Here is a 16,020-nt window from a genome sequence, read left to right as displayed (position 1 = left end):
CGTCTTTCCAAGGTGAAAATGACGAGATTGCAAACGGCTTTCCAAGTTAAAAATGACGAGATTGCAAAGCCTTTCCAAGGTGAATACCAAGAATCTTGGTGTCATGGAGAAAAGTTTAGTGTACAATCATGGTCATAATATTTGAGAAAAAAGGGAAATTCCCACGAAATCTTACAACCACAAACGATTTGGAAGTGCTCTAAATTAGGTTTAGAGTCTTAACGCTAGACTTACGTCTTAGGACCTTAGGACCTGAGAATCCAAAAAGTCCAAGAATGGCCCAACAGGGCTCAGAATATAGCCTGGAAGACTATAAACCCCTCCCGAATTGAAATATTCGAATAAATTTATCAATTAGCCCAAAAGCGACTTTCTCGCCCGAACTTTAAATTGCTAAAAACGAGGAATTAACCAAAATTCTCAATATATTTTGACCGAGATTGTAGTTTAGCAATTAGATTGTTTCAATTATTTCCTTGAACTAACGGAGATTCATATGAAGAACAAATTTGCATATCCTTGGAATCATTGATTGATTTGAAAAACGATATCTTGAAACAGAGTTCTCCCTCCTTTTTATTCCCTTTCTTTAGATTATGAATAAATTTTTTAGATTAGCTTGCTATTTTTTCAATTAATTTTGTACCAGTGGGTGGGACAAAGTTTTCAGAATTACAACTCCAATATTTAATCAAAATTATACGTCTCGTTTTAATGGGACGGACTATTTTGTCCACATCGACCTCAGCATGCTTGTTTTTAGGCTTAAACAATTTCTACAATGTTTCCTCCTTCTTAGAGACGCAATTAGGTAAAAGAATGTCTCTAACGATGGTAAATCTAATTTGTTCAAATTACAGGAGATTCGAATTATAGACAGTTTTTTACGAGAATTCCCCCTTAGCGAGTATTTGGACGAATTTTGGATATACCTAGAAAGAATAATAAAGTAATAAGTTCGAATCAGCGAGAGTCCACTGAATACTGTGTAGTCTAAGTAGTCTGGTTAGATTTTTAGTTTGAGTGAATTCTAAGAAAAGGATTTTTTAATAACCGTATTGGATATATTGTGCGTCTAATTTTACAATTTGTTGTATTCGATACTTTAGAAAAACAGTAAACAGGGCGCTATTGACCAACCACGTTAAACTTCCACTGCAAAATTTTTTATAATAGCGGTTGTGCCTCCTCCGTAGCTTAACTTTAAATTTACATAACTCGTATTTTTTTAGGTTTTGCTGCAATTTCCTTTTTAGTAGGGGTTTCAAAAGGGAGGTAGGAGCAAGAGTCCGTTAGAGAATGCTAGTGGGTTAGGTTACGAGCTGTTAAAAACTCGGCAGCCGCCAATATCCGATAAAAAACCACCGCCTTTATTTTTTATTCACTTTCCACTTTAAAAACAAACAAAGTCCATGCCAGGAATAAAAACTGATTTCGTTTTTCAGATATTTGAAGATTTATTGGATCATTTACCAGAAGATGATGATATCGAAGATTGCTGTAAATTGCAAGTTGTTCATTCCCTCATTAGTTCCTTTCGAACAAACAAAGAAAAAGTCCTCCTCGTTGCACTTTCTACCAAGGTAATGAATGAATGACCTGTTCAATTTATAATCCAGTGAGTGGACACACCTTTCCACATCAAAAAGATACTTTGAAAGGTTTTGGATACCCCCTGGAAAATGGCAAAATTTTCAAAAAGAACTCTTGGAAAAAACCTTTTTAGAACAATATAAGAACAATCCTTGACTTAGAAATGGCTTATAATATGTTCATCTTAATCTCCTTCTAAGTCAGTCAATAAGTACAATAAGTAAGTAAAGTAAACATATTAAGAACATTTTAAGAACATTGCAAGTAAATTTAGGCTGAAAGTCACAAAAAAATAAGAACACTCAATCAAGCCTTCGCCAAATTTTATGAATTTTACAAGCTTTTATAAAAAATGTGTACTGAGAAAACCTCCCCGGTTGAAGTATTAAAGGTATTCGCCTAATTTCTCTTGCTGTTCCAAATTTTGCTTTTAAAAAATCGAAGCAATTGCAATCTGCCTCAATATGATCGACACCAACGAAGTAAAAATAATAGATAACCAACTTGCCTTGATTCTCAAAAAACATCCGTGTTACGGTTGTAAAAATATTAATGACATTTTGCATCGTAAAAAGTGCAATTAAATAAAAACTTGCTTCATTTGCAACCTTCTATTGGACAAAATCGATCACGTGATGTATATTTTTCCAAAATTTGGGTTAGAAAAAGTGTATTTTCCTATAGGCAGCCTCACAGAAGGAATTTTTTAATTAGATATTATTGTTCTATAAACATTCATCTGTTTATTTTGTATCATGCAATCTTCATGCACTTTTCATACGTGAGATATCGCATTTCAAATCACACATATATTTTTCAGATAACAGCATTTTATGAGCGTTTATTTATCCAGATGAAGATTAAGTGGTATCAGGCCGATCCGTAGTCAATTTGTCTAAAGATTGGTACCTTTATCTTTTGAAAAAAATTCCAAAATTTGCAGTAAATAACAATTTAAATTTTCTATCAATTCAGTGGATGTCAAAAAGTGTGTCAAAATCTAGCTAAAAGCATAACACGCACTGCACACAGAGCTTTTTAATAGAGTGCTCATTTCAATAGGAAAACAATGGTTGTTCTCTTGGAAGAAGTGCCTTCTAGAGATAGTTGGTTATCTATTATTTTTACATCGTTGTCGACACCCATGCTAAAAGAGTCTTTTTTTCACCCTACAGGTTTTGGATATTTTAGCAAAATTTTGTGATTCGATAGAAATCAAATACGTCCGCCTGGACGGAAAAATGACGGCGGACCAACGACAAAGTTCGATCGATCGGTTCAATGATAAATCGAGTAATATAAGTAAGTTTTCTATGCACATGTTTTAAGTTTTTTTGGGTTCAATTTTTTTGATTCGTTAAATTCTAAACCATGCTCGTAAATTTCATAAACCGTGTTCGTAAAATTCGAAATCGTGCTCATAAATTTCAAAATGGTGCCTTTAATTCAAGACCTTGCTCGTAAAATTCAAATTGTAAATCTTCTATGAATGTTTTCGCCATTTTTCGAACCGTCATTTTTGATTATTTGTATATATTTTTCAAAAAGCTTTGTTTTTATCTTGAAGAAGGTCGTGGTTGTGAAGGCGGAAATATTGATAAGGAGACTTTTTTCACTTCGAGTGTCTAGTCTTAAACCTAAGCAGAGGGCTCAGAGGTGGAATATGAAAATTTGTTCTTATGGTAGTCGTGTGTATTAACCCATTCAAATGTATTTTTTATGGAAAGTCAGGCCCCAACCAAAAAAAGCTTCTCTCGCAGCACTGGAGGACCGTAACCGTAACATTCTGCTAAACATGATGCCAGCACTATATATACGCCAATAGGCCACTGACCTTTATATATCCCTGGACCAAGTTACTCAATGCCGGCCAAGCAAAATCTTTGATCGGAGTTTTTTTGAAATTGGTACCCTAATAGCGGCACTACTCAATAGCGGTGAAAATGCTTCGAGAGCGCTAGATCTACTTTTCCTAAAATACTTTTGATGATGTAGCGCCGTTAGACGTTAATTTTTAACATTGCAATGGCTTCTTCTCGGGTACCAATTCCAAAAAACTCCGATCAAACTATGGCGGATATAGCTTGGTCCAGGGATATATAAAGGTCAGTGCAATAGGCTAATGAATCATACATTTTTCAAAACAACAATAACTACTATGTTTAATGGTTTTCTTTTTCCAGTGGTATTTCTCTTGAGCTCCAAAGCTGGTGGAGTTGGTTTAAATCTCACTGCCGCATCCAGGCTAATATTGTATGATATAGATTGGAACCCGGCTAACGACTTGCAGGTATGTTAGCCTCTACTCTCCCTCAAAATGATTTTGTTATCACTTGGTTGGTACACCCTTTTTTTATAAGAATACATTTTATAAGAATGTCCATGATGAAAATGGCCAAAAAATTAAGAATTTCGTAAGAATATTGTCATCAAGGAATTAGGCAACTGAAGCTAAGAATGTCATTTCTATAGCAGCTATTCTTCCATAGAAGTTCACAAAAATCCGAAATTCTCGCTTGAGGTATATATTGCATGCGAGTCTGCTAAATTGCGCGCGTGCATGGGTGCGTGGGTCAATATTTTTGCGTGGGTCATTTTTTTGCGTGGGTCAAAATTTTTGCGTGGGTCAATATTTTTGCGGTGGTCATTATTTTTTGCGAGGCTCAAAATTTTTGCGTGGGTCAGTATTTTTTGCTTGGGTCAAAATTTTTGCGTGGGTCATTTTAATCTTAATCTAAGAATACTGTAAGAATATTTCAGGATGATTTCGACCAAAAAGTTAAGAATATCTATGATGGAATGGATTTACACAAAAATAAATATTACGTTTTATTCAAGATACACGTTTTTTCATAAGAACAAACTATATAAGAACATAAGGCTTCGATAGCCAAACTACGAAGAACAAGTTAAGAACATTTTAAGGCTTTGTGGACTCTAAAACAACCGATTTCTTAGGAAAATGGACAAAAATTCTCAGAAAATGTTAAGAACATCCAAAGGCTACTAAGATTTTGGATGTTTTTATAAAAAAACGTGTATGCACTTTTGAGTCTCTCCTGACACTACAATCCCGGACTTAACAGCTGATTGGTTGGGAGGGACATATTTACTGATTCTACGTCACTTATGACCAATCAGCTGTTGATTCTATGATGTAGTATCAGAAAGCATTGCAACGGAGCACATCTTAAATACAGGCTTTGCTTTACATTGAAGTGATGTCAGCTCCTTGAAACTGTACCTGAAATGACTTCAAAATTAAAAGTGATGTCTGAATTTTACCTAGATATTTTACTCCTCAAGTTGAGACATTTAAATGAAATTTCTAAAAAAGTGAGTTGTGAGCCGTGAATAAGCCTATAAGTAGTAAGTAAGTCTGCGACCGCAGTTGGAGGCGACCCGAAGGCTCCTCTTTCGATAGCTATTTACCCGAAGGTAAGGGGGGGCGCCACTCTTTCTCCTTGGAATACTCCACTCGCCCTTGATCCTTCTCTTAATTGCTGAGCATCAAGCAGAGATGCATCAAGTACCATTTTAAGAATCTTTGGTATGACCCGGCTGGGGGTTGAACCCACAACCTTGCGAACCGTAGCCGTGAATTAGCCTAGACGTCACTCGTATTTTTTCTACGCAAGAGACAGCGTAACGTTTCCTGTTATTTGGTTGTTGGTGGTGAGGTACTCGCTAGTGGTGAATTTAATAATGTGCTTTTTTCCACAACTAGGCCATGGCACGGATATGGAGGGATGGTCAAAAAAAGAAAGTACATATTTACCGCCTTCTTGTCAATGTAAGTTTCTGCTCATACTGTCGTTTTCATTTATACAAATTGAAATTTTTCTTTTACTGCCCTTCATCTAGCCTTATTACTATAAGGAATCCAATCCTCAATTTTTTTAAAGTCGGTATTTTTGCTACTGTGAAGATCGGTTTTAGGCATAGATCAGTTTGCCGTGGGTATCCACATTTTATACCCTACAGATATTTTTTTAATTCGTTTGGTAAAAATTATTAATATGAACGCGCAACCCGTCACGTGACAATCACGCAAAACCTTTCGGGAACCTCGTGTAAAATAGGTGTATATTTTCAATCTTAATTTCAGTTGGTTTGTTTTTATTTAACTTTTATGGGAACTTAACGATGTTGAAATTCGACCAAAACCTGAAACATAACCATAGAAATACTTAAATCTAAAACTTAAAAACAGCCGAGATTGAAGTGAACTTTGGTTCTTATGAAAAAATAGCGTGTCATAGATTAAACGGTCACGAATTTGAATTACAAGTGTTCATGGATTCGTCAGCTTTGGAACTTAGGTAGTGTTATTGACACAATAATTTGACTACCTTATCGGGGAAAAAAATGTCGGGGGAAAGTGACGAAAATTTTGAGGGGGTGACGAAATTTTCACCCGACGAATTTTATTACCCGACCATAATCGTCAGCCGTGCAAAATTACTCGAATCTGATTGGTTTAGAGGAGTGCGATTAATCGTTAATTGCACTATTACCATTTTTTGCACTCTTCGGCGAGGGGAAACTTTTGTCCCCTTATTCTTTTCTCTTCCAAGTCCAGTGTCAGAGACTTTTTTTCATGCTTTTTTATGAATTTAGTCCTCATATTTCAAAAATTCGCTTTGTGTACATAAGTTGCATTGCAATTCGAATGTCAAAAATTTCCCCTTTTTCTATAAAAACTATGATTTACTAATGATTATTTACTGACGATTACTAGTACAAATAAAGATCTAAATTTTTTACACCTTTTTTAACCGAAATTAGTGCTTTAAACGTCGAATTACAAGATCTTTTTTCGAGCTAGTGAAGGAAACCATTTCGTTTGGACAATTTAATTTGGTGAAAGTGACTAAATTTTAAATTTCGTAAGGGAAAAGTGACGAATTTGAAATTTTGGTCGGGGGAAAGTGACGAAAATGCCTCTAGGTGACGAAATTTTTCCCCGACGAAAAAAAAACCCGACTAAGTGACGAATTTGAAATTTTGGTCGGGGGAAAGTGACGAAAATGCCTCTAGGTGACGAAATTTTTCCCCGACGAAAAAAAAACCCGACTAAATAAAACTCCGATATTTTTTTTCCCCGATAGGGTATAGCTTAGCCATCTATGTTTTAAATGTAATAGGTAGAGTCAGAAGTAAACTGAGCTACCTATCTACGCTTCAAAGCAGCTCTGTAATGTTTTTGCAAGTAAATTAAACTGCAAGATCGCGGCTTTTTCTGTTTTTTCATTTCATGATCGCAGAAACCTGACCTCAGATCAGATCGTCAATATTTTCGCTGAGAGGGGCATGATTTTGACGAATTTCTTGTGCAAAGGCTTTTTTTATAAAAACCAGTAAATTTTTGACTAGCCTTAGCGGTTCTTTTTTATGTCACTTTAAGCTTAAAATTATTCTTATCCAGTTCTTATTTTTAAACTAAGCCATTTTAAATTTAACTTCCTATCTTTACTGATTCGAATCATAATTTATCTAAAATTTAACTATTCCAGACTATAAAATAATATATTATTCTCATGAAAAAGAGTGTATCCTTTTTAGGCATTTCAGAATCTAACAAGATACATTTTGTAAAACTTTCAGTAACATGTTTATACTCCTCGCATGGTTAACTTTCAAAAGCCTTTTAAGAGTTTCCCCATATAAAGCATTGTGACAATTCCGCGGCTGAGATGGTTTGTTACTTTCGATGGCCAAGAATGTCTTCCACACTATCGACCAATCAAGAATCACTGCCTCTGATCCTAAGCAAGGTTTTTATCCACTAACTTCGAAAGAACTTTGTAATATGAACAGGAACGGATTGGTCAAAGTTGGACTCAGAGTTGGTGCTTGTGAACGTTCCTCTAACATTAATGATGACACTGGCTATCGAATGAACACTCGAATTTTGATTGAAGAAGTTGATGTTCAATTTTAGAATTTTTTATATAAATGTTTGCAGAGAAGAAGAGTTTGGGGTCTTTGAACGATCGTTCTAATTTTATCAATCTCGGCCAACCAAAATCTTTGGCCGGAGTTTTTTTAAAGGGGAGAAACTTTTGTCAATGATCAAATTCGCGAAATTTTAGCATATCGTAAGAATTAACTTTCAGGAATCAAGTTTTTCAAGAGAAAGTGATTTCGCGATTTGTCGACTTTTATCCAAAATTTTAATGATGTTGGTCAAAGGTGACGGAATTTAAGGTACTAGATTATTTGTGACTTAAACGTACCTGCACCTGAGTGAATTCACGCCATTTGAGAAAACTCACAAGATTCTTGGTGATATATAAGATGATCTGGTGTGTGGTGTAGCACCAGGCTGTTTATTTTGTACATAGGTTGTGCAACCCTCGCGGTTTTCACGCAAACGTTAAGTTGAAAGTAAATTTTACGGCCAAATACTATTAGTTTTCTCGAGGTGGGATACACGGGATATACTGTGTCAGTAAAAACCGTATTGGTGGCGAGGCTTGCCGAAAAATATACTACTCCCAAATAACATAGCCACAAAAAATTATCAAATTTAACCGGTCGTGCAGCGAAAATTTAAATTTTACTTTTACTCACTTCTAGTGTCTTTGGCTTTTACTTTCATTTGATGGTACTTATCTATGACACTCCAAATTTCGACTCTGTGTGCTCATCCCATTGTAATACGTGCCTCCTGTCCTCTCATAGTCAGTACTATATATAACATGCTAGCTAAGAAAGACAACACACGAAGTTGACAGTGGTAGTTCCCTGCTGTAAAAACGCTTACCGCGCCCATTGGTTTATCCTTGGAAGCAACACAACATCAACTAACAACATCAACAAACAACAAATTTATACAAGCAACTAGACTTTTAAGAAATATTCAAAAAACAACACCATAGACGGCCTCAGATCCTTTTCATCGTCCAATATATAGCATGTTAACTCTATGCTTTGTGTGCTCTGTGCAATGGATGATTGCTAGCGAATCCAGCTTAATTTCTATTTCGTAAGACGTAAGACTATTATGAATGCAATCGCCGAGAACAGATCGCAATTCTTTTCTGCCAGCCACGCCGAAGCTCTATGGATGGGTGAAAACAAACGCTAAAATTTCACATCTTACCTTATCTTCAGAGCATTTAGAACATTTCTAGTAGAGATGTTCATATTGTATATCATCTTTTAGTCAAAATCTGATCTTTGCTTTTTCAGGGCAGCATCGAAGAGAAGATTTATCAACGGCAGATCATCAAGAATAATTTGAGTGGCACCATTGTCGATTCACTGGCCAACAATAAAGTTTGTTTTTCCACAGAACAATTGAAGGTTTGACAATCTTTTTTCAGTGATCTGTACGCAGGTCATCAAAGCGGTGCATTTTAGAACGAGTCAAACACACCAAATTTGTTCGTTACGGTCAGCTTGGGTTCGCTTTCTAAATGCGCTGTATATAGGGTCTTTCTCATCTTGGCGCAAAAAAAGAGTAATTCGGGTGCCCAAAACGCGAATTAATTTACGATTCGTCCTCTTGGATCTTTCAATTACTAGACAACAGATATTCATGGTATCTGTGCGAAAGTCTTTACATGAAATCACACTTCAGTTCTTAGTCTTATTTGGTTCGTTTCTAAATTGAGATAATTGTACTATTTCCGTATTGGTACTATGTAATAACTTGTATCTAGTGCTTTGAAATTACCTTATCGGCCCTTATTGGCGTTATTTTTGGGCTCGTGGCGTAATAAGGGCCGGTGTTAAAAGGGCCAAAATTTAGCAACTTTTACCTAAAAGCGGCGTTAATTTTTGACCATTTTTCTCAATTTAAAGGATTTTAGCATGATTAAAGGATGAAAACTGTCCATTTTTTTACTCTATATCCAAAACATCACGAAAATCAATGATTTTCAATGGAATTTTCAACAGTTTAATACTGAAAGATGACATTTTAAAGTAAATTTTAGTTAATACTTACTGTTTTGAAGCCTGAATAGCGATTTTTACAATTTGGCGCTATTTACGGCCCTAATTGGCGTAAGCCCAAAATTAGGCTGTGGCGGAATAAGGGCCGGCGTAAAAGGGGCTGACGTTAAATTAGGGCCAGCGTTAAATTAGGGCCGGCGTATAAAGGGCCGATAAGGTACTAAGAATTCGACTGCCTAGAATACAGTATTTTATTCCCTGGTCTGAAAAAAAAGCAAAACTGCTGTTGTGTTGTGCTGTCCCCCGGGATTCTTTCACAAAAGTGAAGCTCTAGGCTTCTAGCCGAAACGTTTCTTATACAAAATCAATTCTGACAATTAGACTTCCACAGCTTTAGTATTTTGACTCTGAATCTTTTTTTATAACACCCCATTCTCACCGACCAGGTAGGATTTTTTCAGCCAGTGGGGATATAAATAACAGACTGAAGTTTGATGGGGATAGACATTCCCATATCTTTTATGACTGGACTTCAATTCTTTTTTTGGGGATAGGAAAAACAGCATTATATTTTGCAGTGAGGATTGTTTTATTTGATTATTTTCAGTGGGGACAAAAATTGGAGGATAATTTTCCACCGGGGACGATATTTTGGACAATTTTTCCAGGGGGAAGGGGTCCTCGTTGGACTGTGAGTAGGGGGTATTCTATAAAGACCTCGGATTGAGACTAGTTCTAAGAAAATTTGCATCAAATGACCGCATTTCAGACAATCTGTTTAGGGGGAACTTGCTATGTTTTTCAATTTTTCTGTTACTACAGGATTTGTTCAAGTTGCGAGAAAGTGAAAGTTGCCATACACATGATCTGTTGCAATGCCAATGTTTCAAGGTTAGCTTTGAAGGTTTAATTTTTACATAGGTGTTCCCGTTTCAGACACATATTTCATATCAGGACAGTGTCTGCCTATTGTTTTAATATGATGATATAAGCAAAAAAAAATTTATTATTTTCCTATTTCTGACCAATCTTGCTCCACATCTGTGTCAATCCAATGTGAAAAAGCTTGTGAATTAAAAGAGATGAGTAAGCAAACGATATTACTCTTATTTAAAAACAAAACCTTTAAATCATATTGCTCTTCAAAAATTAACCTTCTTATATTAATATTGCCTGATTTATATATTTTAAAGACGATTGTGCTTAACTTTTTTTGTACAGCACCCTTATTAAAAGCTTCTTAGAAAGGCCTGTAGTATGCTTATTAAGGCTCAGTAAGCAAGACACAATTGTTCATTTTGTGAAGAGATTTTCTTGCACATAAGTGAAAAATTACAAAATTTATCTCAAGCGGGCCGTTTGTCTTGTTTCTCAGACAGCGCTCCTGAGCCCCAAAATTTGAAGAATGAAGAATGACAAGGTCTAATACCCGTAACCACTTGAAAGCTCTAAAAAACAAAATAGAGGACTTTTATGTGCGTATAATCGATTAAGCTTCTACTCATCCTCTAGCGAAAAAAAGTTTCTTATAGGAAGTATATCTATAGAGGTCTGCGATTCAGACTAATAATCGATGGGTTTATTTCTCAACTTAACTCAAGAAAATCGACTTATAAGGCAAGGAGAATGTTTTTTTCGTGATTTGACGTCGATATTATGACGCCATGACGTCTTCAACCTTAATTGTTTTCTTTTCCATATTTCAGGCGAATCAGAGTTCAATGCAGACAAGCAAGGTAACCTTCTATTTCGCCTCAATTCGAACATAGTGTGAAAAGGGGTCTGATCCCCCCTTCTTGACATCCCCAACCTACCCCCCCCCCCAAGGATTTTAGACAAAAATAGCTAACAAATATATGTGAAATATCTTTAGAGAGACTACTCTAACAGAAAACTTCCTTTATGAAAACAAAATTTCGTAACAGTGCTTGAAAATAATCTACAATATATACCGGGTGGCCCAAAAAAAACTTAACATGATTTCAAATTCTAATATTTTGACGTCCTTCCTTTCAAACTTCTTACGATTTCAGACAGATAAACTTTAAAGCATTTTGCTTATTTTGTGAAAATTTCAGACAGATATCTCAACTAGATATGGTTTTATGCACAAAAGACTATGAAAGGTAATTTAAAAAACCCGCAGAAAATTGGGATTTTACAATTCTATCATGTTCGCTTTGCTCTCTACGCTCTATGTCTTTTCCCTTCTTGTTCTTTATCGAAAAGAAGATGTTGCAGTGTTGGAAGCTCTTGCAATGTAAAATTGACGTTAACACTGGTTGATTTTCATTTCAAAAATCATTCCAATTCTGCATCAAGGAGAAAAGACAGTGAAGTAAAAAATGGTTCTGACAGAAAAGCAAAAAGCCGTCATTGAGAACGATTTCATCGAGAAAGGTTGGAATGCTCATAAGATTTGGCAGGAGCATCCATCGTTTGAATGCTCACGGATAGCTATCCACAACCTTATCAAAAAGATTAAAGAGACTGGATCAACTGACCGAAAGAAGGGAAGTGGTCGGCCCGTGACTGCTACCACCGAGGAAAATGGTGATCTGGTGGAAGAGCTAATTTGCTCACAAGAAGAAAACCCCGGTACTCACAGCTCCGCTAGAAAGATTGCTCCTCAGATTTCAGTAGATCTTCTGTACAACGCCTTGTTGTGAAAAGGAAACTACGGTGCTACAAACGAATGACAACACCTCAATTGACTGATGGTTGCCGTAAAAGAAGAACTGAACGAGCGTCAAAACTGTTTCGGCGATTCACCATGCATTCAATCCCTCGATTGGTTTTCCAAGACGAAAAGGACTTCAGCTTACAGGTAAAGACAAACCGCCAAAACAACAGAGTCTATCACAATGGTCCAAAGACAGACGTGGAGCCAAAACGGCTTTTTAGTGAGCGAAACAAGCAATCGGTAAAGGTGATGGTTTCCGCGATTTTTTCTTGGAAAGGAGTGAGCCAGCCTTTTTTTGTTGGTGGTAGCAAAATCAAAGTGAATGCCGAATCTTATCTAAAACATCTGAAAGACAAGTTAATCCCTGCTGCCGAGACAATGTACCCACACAACGATTTCACGTTTGTTCAAGATAGCGCACCGTCTCATCGTGCAAACAAGATTCAAAAATTCCTTAAAGAGAAGTTAAAGTCACGCTTTGTGAAAAACACGGACTGGCCGCCGAGTTCGCCTGATTGCAACCCCTTAGACTTTTATTTTTGGGATCGAGTTCAAGAAAGAGTCTTTGAAGGTCGGCATTGCACCCCATTTCAGTCAGTAGAGGAGTTGGAAGCTCGCATCAAAGAAGTTTGGGGTGAATGTGCGACCGACCTGAAAGAAATCAGAAAGGCTTTAAAGCAATTCCTTCCTCGTCTCCAAGCTGTAGAATCGAAGGATGGTGGTTCAATCAAAACCCTTTTCGGATAAAGAAATGACTATCTGAATATTTATGCTCGTGTAAATTAATTGTGTTATCTTTCTTTTCAACTTGTATTAGATTTTCGCGATGAAATGATATGTAACCCCTCCCTTCTTAAACTGTCCCCCCTTTCTTGCTATCCCCCTTTTTTCATGAAAATTTGTGACCCCTCCCCCCTTTTTCATGTTTTTGGAAGGTGTCATCCGAACGGTCTGAACTGTGTTCGAAATTACATTCATCTAAGCCTTCGAATATGTGACAATAAATAATACTGACAATAAATGAGATTTTAACTGTCTTCCCCTTGTTTACCTACCTGTCGAGGAGCTAAGATTCGAAACGCTGCTATATTTGATAAAGAGAATTGGCTCTAAAACCAAAAACAAGATTCGCAAAAATGCGACTAAATATTTCCTTAAAAATGAAGGTCATTATTGACATATACTAGCAAGTAGCTGTCGCTAAGAATGCCCCGCAGAGCTTCCTATCGAAATATCCCTAAGTAAGCAAAATTACGCATGTGTAGATTTTAAATTCGTTTTATCGATAAAATTTAAGTTGGAGGAAGAAAGCTTGGTTTCAACTTTACTTTTGAGATGACATGGGATAGACGGTCGCTCACATCTCAAAAATAGAATTTCGCTCACATGTTATCACAGTGAAAACGCCAAAAATTCTGAAATTCATTTGATTCTTATAAAGTAGACTCTTATAATAAAAATAAATATGCTCATCTTTTTCGCCATACTTTGTTTACTTTGTAAGACTTAATTACCGAAAGATATATTGCCTTCAATCAAGAGTATTGATTTGATTCTTTAAGGAAAATGCTTATACAGTAAAACCTCTAATTAACGGACACTCTAAAAGGCGGACACCTCTGATTAGCGGACAATTTCATTTTCCCTGGCCGTTTCACAGTCAAATCCTCATCAAAAAGTTTCTAAAAGGCGGACACTCAATTAGCGGACCCTCTGATTAGCGGACAATTTTTTTCGCACGAAATGGCCGAAACCCCTATTTTAGCTCTCCAATTAGCGGACATTGAATATCAAACGGATCACAGACGTCCAAAATCGAAAATTTCAAAATTTTTAGATTAGTCTTATTATTCAAATTATTTCTACAAATTTCCAATTTTCTCTTGACCCATTTAACGAATTGTATTTTCAATTTTGGTGTTATATTTCTAGATTTTCCTTTATTTGTTAAAAACTAAATTGTTGCGTTTTAATAACCTTTCTCTTGTTCTTCTATGGCCTAGTGTCTGCAGATAAGTACTTTAGACCACAATTTTGTATTTTTGACACCCTGGGATGGCCTACTTTCAAAATTGGAGCTCCGAGATCAAAAGTTTCTAAAAGGCGGACACTTCTAATTAGCGGACACTAACACCTTTCCCCGATGGTGTCTGCTAATTAGAGGTTCCACTGTAGTAAAGATAAATATGCTCATCTTTTTTGCCATCCTTTGTTTACTTTCTAATAACTAATTTCCGAAAGATATATTGCCTTCAATCAAGAGATATTGATTTGATTCTTATAAAGTAGATGCTTATAATAAAAAGAAATATGCTCATCTTTTTTGCCATCCTTTGTTTACTTTCTAATAACTAATTTCCGAAAGATATATTGCCTTCAATCAAGAGTTATTGATTTGATTCTTATAAAGTAGATGCTTATAATAAAAATAAATATGCTCATCTTTTTCGCCATCCTTTGTTTAGTTTTTAAGAACTAATTACCGAAAGACATGTTGCCTTCAATTAAGAGTTATTGATTTGATTCTTATAAAGTAGATGCTTATGATAAAAATAAATATGCTTATCTTTTTTGTCATCCTTTGTTTACTTTTTAATAACTAATTACCGAAAGATATATTACCTTCAATCAAGAGTTATTGATTTGATTCTTATAAAGTAGATGCTTATAATAAAAATAAATATGCTCATCTTTTTCGCCATCCTTTGTTTACTTTGTAAGGACTAATTAACGAAAGGGCTATTGCCTTCAATCAAGAGTTATTGATTTGATTCTTATAAAGTAGATGCTTATAATAAAAATAAATATGCTCATCTTTTTTGCCATCCTTTGTTTACTTTGTAAGAACTAATTACCCAAAGGCATATTGCCTTCAATCAAGAGATATTGATTTGATTCTTATAAAGTAGACTTTCTTTAGGCGCTAGAACGGGCGTCAGTCAGGGCGTACGGAAGGCGTTTTGACACTGGAGAAAGCCTGTTTTAACAAATATTTCCCTTTTGGAAAACGGGAAATATTTAATTACCTGAAAGTATTTTAAGGAGGAGTTTGCAACAGGGGTGTACCTTGTGGGGATTTGGTACATATAATATCAATCTTAATAATAAATATTTAGCAAATCAGTGAGACAGGGGTGTAACTTATTTAGCATATCTCGATCTTCGGACGCCAGGGAAGAAAACCATCAAAAACTAGTCGGTGAAATTTTTTACGACCTTTATAACCAGTCTAGATTGGGCTATACCATTGAGTTTCAAGGTGAGACTCCTGGATGGGAAATAAAACCACTTATTTCCCATCCAGAACTCCCGCGAGTAGTTTTTACACAAACGCCGGATTGAAACTAAAATCTATCGCTAGATTTCAATACATGTAGTCCTCCAAAACAAAGGAATCACTAGATACAATCCGTTGCCATGATTACGGCGCGTTATATGGGGGTTGGGAAATAAGTGGCTTCAATTTATTTTGCCTGAGAAGGGTTAAGTTTCGCCTCTAGCCCTTCGGGCTTGAACCTCAATGGGCTATACGTATCCCCTCTGATATGAAACTCGATAAAATTCCCGTCCGAGAGTTACCCCCATCTTTGTGTTTTTGGGTTACAGAAACTGAGTTGATTAAGCTTTATTGGTTTAAATACAAGCATTGGATTTCTAAACCTTTAAAAAAAATTGAAACAGGCTACTGGGGTAACTCAGGAACGGGAATTTTATTCACGATTAGCATCCCCTATAACAAAACATATCAGAGGGGATGCGTGCAGCTTAAGTCTAGATTTGATATGATGATATCATATGTGACCGCTGAATTTTAAAATAAAATCAACACTCCCGGGCAA

General features: G+C 35.9%; 1 protein-coding gene across 1 annotated transcript in view; it reads left to right on the top strand.

The window, feature by feature from the left end:
- The window catches only part of LOC136800534 (DNA repair and recombination protein RAD54B-like), a 54,658-nt gene extending 43,391 nt beyond the window's left edge, over positions 1-11,267 (top strand). Inside the window, exons 17-23 of the mRNA XM_067057196.1 lie at positions 1,446-1,583; positions 2,769-2,895; positions 3,777-3,883; positions 5,321-5,386; positions 8,791-8,904; positions 10,321-10,389; positions 11,205-11,267. Of these exons, the coding sequence (XP_066913297.1) occupies positions 1,446-1,583; positions 2,769-2,895; positions 3,777-3,883; positions 5,321-5,386; positions 8,791-8,904; positions 10,321-10,389; positions 11,205-11,267 (684 nt within the window). The remainder of the gene's footprint in view (positions 1-1,445; positions 1,584-2,768; positions 2,896-3,776; positions 3,884-5,320; positions 5,387-8,790; positions 8,905-10,320; positions 10,390-11,204) is intronic.
- The last annotated feature ends 4,753 nt before the right edge of the window (positions 11,268-16,020 follow it).

The sequence above is a fragment of the Clytia hemisphaerica genome, unplaced genomic scaffold (assembly GCF_902728285.1).
Source record: "Clytia hemisphaerica strain Z4C2 unplaced genomic scaffold, Clytia hemisphaerica genome assembly, whole genome shotgun sequence".
In the NCBI taxonomy this organism is placed as follows: domain Eukaryota; kingdom Metazoa; phylum Cnidaria; class Hydrozoa; order Leptothecata; family Clytiidae; genus Clytia; species Clytia hemisphaerica.
This window is presented reverse-complemented; position numbering and strand designations above follow the sequence as displayed.